Raw genomic sequence first — 5313 nt, forward strand, 5'->3', positions numbered from 1 at the left:
ATGGTATGCTACGGGGTCACTATGATATTGGTGGGGACCCTGGGGGCCCTCATAGCAGATGCGTTCCCTCGGGTCACCCCAAAGAAGAGCTGCAGCCTCTCCAAGTACCAGTTCCCTGCACCTTCGGAGTTGAAGGCAGTGCAGAGGATGAAGGAGCAGTTTGTGAGTATCTAGGGCAGTGAGCCCTGGACTGGGGGGCATCGGCTGGAGGGGAGTGAGGCAGAGAGGCAGCTGAATTTCAGGCCCTGAGCAGCAAAATGGATGTTTTCTGGGGTGTTCCTGTGTGGGGACAAGCTGGATGTGTTGCAGGCAGTTTGGGGACAGCAGTCCCTAGCACAGTGAGCAGCAGCACTTACCCGCCCTTGGATGATGCTTGCATCCTGCCCATACCGATAGGGTATGGCTATGATGAATTTTGTGCTGGTTTCACATTTCTGCGGGGGAGAAGCGGGTTGTGCAACAAAGACCAAAATCCAAGAGCAGCTTTTCAATCTGTCCCCATTCTCTCATGTTTCACCTCCAGGAAGACATCATGCTATTAACAAACCGAAAATGCAACACCAGACTCTTCCATCGGAAGTGGAACACAGCTGAGCTGTCGGTAAGGACGATGCTATGGAAGGGGAACCCCTCCTCCAGGCAGGACCCCCTTCTTCTGCACCCTGAGGCAGCTTCCGATCTGTAACCACGATGTTCTCGCCTGCAGGTACCTGACCGGATCGCCCTGGTGAAGGCTGAGCTGGACCTCACCATCACCATGCTCACAAACCCCACAACGCAGAGGATGGCTGATACGTGTCAACAGCCCCTGGCTTTCCTTACCCAAGTCCGGCAGGACCTGCGAGACTGCGTGAGTGTCCCCCCAGCCCTGCAGCTCCAGCTCAGTGGAGTCAGTGTTGGTGGCAGCACCATGGGCATCACTGGTGCTTACAATCACTCTCCTTGCAGTTGGCCCTCGAAGCGCCTTCACATCAGCCCTCTGGGAAACTGAGGCACTGGCTGCAGAAGCTGGAGACAGCCAAGAAGAAGGTAAGTCAGGATGCTGGGCAGGACAGCTGGTGTGGTTCCAGGGCCTCCTTAGCAGACAGCTCTAAAAAAAAAGAAAAAAAGCTCTAAATTCCACTTCAGAGTATGCAAATCAAGGGCAAGCTAGAGCCTTTTTTGCATCCCTCCATTAAGAAGCATCCAAAAAGGCATTCCTCAGCACCTCCAATCATGGCTAGAGTTTTGACCGCTCGTATAAAGCAACTTGACTTCCCAACCCCAAGCAACGCAGGGAAGCCCTTGCAACCTGCAGCGCTCAGCAGCGAGAGGCCAAGGAGCCATGATACCCCCAGCTCCTGTTTGTGCTCCATCCCCGGTGCTCACCTCCCCTGCTCCCATTTCAGGAGACCGCCGGCTGCCTGGAGGCCTCGGCCATCCTCCACATCTTCCAAATCCTGAACGACCTGCGGTGCGCAGCCCAGCGCGAGGACTGCACTTAGCCCTGCCGCCCCTGAGCACTGGGTGCTCTCACGCTGCTTTATGGAACTGCTTGGCTGTATTTTCCTATTTGTCTCATTGATGTGAGCTTAGGGAGCAATTTTGTAACAGTCTTTTAAATTATTGTGGGTTTTGTGGGGGTTTTTTGTACCATGTATTTATAAGTATTTAAGATGTAAAGAAATGCGCTTCTTGAAAGGTACTGCTCAGTGAGGATGAGCATCTTTGTATCTTTGTTTTGCTGGTTTTCAAAACACTGTTTTTAAGAGATCTATTTTCTGTACTCGCTATTTATTACACACCGTGTTACATATATTTACTTGTATAGATAATTTATTTTTACATGCTATTTAACATGAAAAAGAAAATAAATACGTTAAACTGACAAGCTGCCGTCATGTTTTCACAATGTCTTGCTGTAGTATCATCCCTTCAGAATCGTTTGGGGATGATACCAATATGGCTGTTGGGCATTTGAAGTTCATTTGAAGTTCATTCATGAAGGCATTTGAAGAACCTCACCCCTGTGCTGATGCCACCTGAAGCTGCACCCTGACACCTTTCCTGGGGCTCACTTTTGGGATGAATGGATGCTGTGGTGGCTGGGGATGTCCTAGCCTGTTGGTCCAGGATGGGTAGCACCAAATATAGGATGTCTGAAGCCTAAAGCATCCCAGTCCTGCGTGGGAAAGGCTCCAGGCTTGGCCATCCCAGAAGCTCTCAGAAGAACCCTGTGTGATTTAATTATCAACCACAAGGATAGGAAAAGGAGTGCTGGGGAAGGAGGGCACCCTGCAGGGAGAGGAGAAAAAGGATGGATGAGCAGTGCTGAACATCATTCAGTTTGGGCCCAGATGCTTCTTTGGAGACTGGTCACCAGAGGAAGGGAGCTGGTGAAGCTGTGAAGGTCACACACGGTGTCACCAGGGGCAAGAAGTCTCCCCAATTACAGCAAGGGGATCCAAAACATGCAGATGAGATTTTCTGTTTCTTAAGAAAGTCAACAGTTGAGTTCCATCACTGGATCACCTTATAAACTTCTTCTGCCCCCAACTCTTCCATCAGAACCCAGGTTCACATCACCCACAGACTGTGCACTGCTGGTGGTGCAAAAACCAATACTTCCTCCAGTAATCTGCAGCTTGGGAGCTGATCTGTAGCACTGCACTGAGCAGAAGAGATCTCACAGGTGCTGGCTGCCAGGGCTTGACATAGCCTACAGAATTATGCACAACTGTAAGCAATTTGCTGATTCATCTGAGGCTGTCACAAGAAAGGGTGATTTAAAAGGCTGCTGTGGCAGAAGAGGTTCTGCCAGAAGGTGGGTTTCTGTTGGAATTAAAACATAACAATAGTAATGTGTAGGGCTGTACTGACTTTTAGGGTATTTGTCGTGGAAAATAGCCAAAATGAAACAGAAACTTGAAACTTTTGTGTTTTTTCTTTTCCTGAAGACACAAGGCCTTCAAGTCAGATGAAACCCAAGGAGCATCCAGCCAAACTCCAGTCGGGGCAAGCTGTGCAGGGACACACCTGGGTGAGTCCTGGATGGTTCCAGGAAGAGAGATTTCACAACATGGGTAAGGCTTTCTGTTGGGTGATTTTGTGAAGCAGCTCTGTGCCAGAGCCAGCTGCAGAGTGATGGAACACACGGAGAGGGCAGAGGATGACAAACAGGGGCTGTGAATGTTCATCACTGCTAAATCCCTGTTTTTTAATGTACTAGATACCAGTGCTCTTGATATTGTAATTTCTCCCCCCATTCAATGCTGTTCATAATTCACACTAATTCCCGTATATATTATACTGGGAGCTGTCAGGAATCATTCTGTGATGTTAATGTCTTGCTCTCGGAGGAGGTGGTGTTCAGTGAGATCTGACTGCTTTTCATTTGCTTTGATTAAAAGGTTTTTTTGACAAATAACCTTCACTTCTATCTGCAGGTGACTTCTGCATGTGTGTGAGTGGTTGGTGGATTACTCATTCTCATGCAAAGCCTCAATTTTTTTGGACTAGAAGGACAGGCTGAAGGACAGATAGCTGCTGAAGGCTCTTGGGACTCCAGGCTGCCATGTGAATTAGCGATGATTTTCTTCTTGTTTCCTTTGGACTCCAGAAGCCTTACTGAGGGTGTTACCTCTGTAGTCACAACCCAACCCTGTTTATCTGCTCATGGACAAGTCCCCCCCAGCAGCCCACATCCCCTCATTCTCTTTCCCCACTCCCACAGAGGTTGGTTGCAGAAGAGGCTGGGAATGCTGCTTCTTTCTAATTTGCTTTCTGTCTTCTTTTCAGAATGGAGGCTTCGTTATTGCCCTGAGACAGCCAAGAAAGGGCAGCTGACATGTGGTACACCATGCACTGTCACTCCTTTACTCAGATAAATGTCCCAATATCTTCAGCCCCAGAATCCATAGACTGGAGAGGTAAATGTAATAACCTTCGAGAAGGAAATAAGGAAATTTAGAAGGTAGGTTCACAGAACAGAAGGCTGTGTCTTATGCCAAGCTTAGAGGAAATGGAAAACGATCTATCAGGAAAACATAATAGCAGAATATTTTGGTGCAGGCATTTAAAGGCTCAGGTTTTAAGAAATGGCCTCTTGCATCCAGAGTATGACTGTGTGCCATCAAGAGCAATAAGGAATTCCAGCTGTGTTTCTGGAAAGCTCTGAGAAAAGGTTCTGACCTTTGTAGGTTAAAAAAAAAAAAATAATAAAAATAATAATAAAAAAAAATAGTAAATTGGAGCCCTATTAATGGTATGGAAAAGATGAAGAAAAGCTCAGATCTGCTTCTTAAGTATTTTTCCATGCTGTTTCTTGTTTGTACTTTAGTCTGTGATCTCTTGTCTGGAAGGATGCATCCGAGTTGATGTGGTGCTGCTTCAAGTATTGTCTTAGCAAGGGATTGCTTTATACAGCAGAACAGAGGTCCACAAGGCATCAGAGGGAAGGAACTTTTGGTTTGTGCCAATTCTACAGGCAGGCCAATCCTGCCAATAAGAAAACAGGAGGAAAAAGGGTGCTGGGTTAATCATGTTGGATTAAATAGATTTAATCAAGCTAAACCCCAGTGCTGATTCATTTTTCAGAAAGGAAGCAGTTGTGTTCCCGTGAATGTTCAGGAACTGGTATTTAGTTGCTACCTGCCAAACTTTGTGTCTGGTCTGCACGTTTGCTTTATAAAACCTTCTAACCACTAACTGCTTAGTTTTGGTTCCCCTTTTCATTGCATGCAATGGGATGGAAAAACTCCAGTTAGATATGATGGCGTCGGTATTTGAAGCGGCATATCCCAGTCATTTCCTGTCCATTACTGAACGTAACCTCGTGATTTCACACAGATTTCACTTTCCACTAACTTGGCGCGGGAACGGGTTACAAGACTAAGGGCACAGCTCCCAAAATGGCGCCTGCCGAGCCCAACTCCAACTCTCGCGAGACGACGGCGGGAGCAGGCAGAACCCTCGTAACCGGTGGAGGGGAGGGGGCGCCTACAAGCCCCGCCCACGTCCTCGCCCACTTCCGGCGCGGCGGGCGGGCGGCAGAGGGAGGAGGAGCCGCACCGCCGCCCCTGCCCCGGGCCAGCCCCGGGATGGTGTTGGCCGCGGGAGCCGGGCCCTGACGCCGTGCTCAGGTAGGTGCGAGCCGCCCCTTACGCTTCTAGATCTGGATTCGGACCCGTCCGCGTCTCCCCGTGCGGTACCAGCCTGCTAGGCCTCGGAGCACCGGCTGGGTCTGCCTGCCCCCGGCTGAGGGGCGAGACGCCCGGCGGTGCGGGCCTGCAGGGGGCTCGTGCAGCCCCTGCGTGCTGCGGAACTCCCCCCCCC

At 49.4% G+C, this 5313-nt stretch overlaps 2 protein-coding genes across 4 annotated transcripts in view; both read left to right on the plus strand.

The window, feature by feature from the left end:
* LOC122182054 (interferon lambda-3) lies at positions 1–1507 on the plus strand. The gene is made up of 5 exons (XM_042875057.1): positions 1–162; positions 524–601; positions 707–850; positions 949–1029; positions 1389–1507. Exons 1-5 carry the CDS (start codon positions 1–3, stop codon positions 1482–1484), a joined length of 561 nt encoding a protein of 186 aa, XP_042730991.1. The 3' UTR covers positions 1485–1507.
* Positions 1508–5021: 3514 nt separating this feature from the next.
* UBE2F (ubiquitin conjugating enzyme E2 F (putative)) overlaps positions 5022–5313 on the plus strand; it is a 66036-nt gene continuing 65744 nt past the window's right edge. For all 3 annotated transcript variants that reach the window (XM_042874218.1, XM_042874220.1, XM_042874219.1), the window contains exon 1: positions 5022–5120. The gene's annotated coding sequence lies outside the window, so the exon portion shown is untranslated. The remainder of the gene's footprint in view (positions 5121–5313) is intronic.

The sequence above is a fragment of the Lagopus leucura genome, unplaced genomic scaffold, assembly GCF_019238085.1.
Source record: "Lagopus leucura isolate 7727_CA_CO unplaced genomic scaffold, USGS_WTPT01 Super-Scaffold_100012, whole genome shotgun sequence".
Taxonomy (NCBI): domain Eukaryota; kingdom Metazoa; phylum Chordata; class Aves; order Galliformes; family Phasianidae; genus Lagopus; species Lagopus leucura.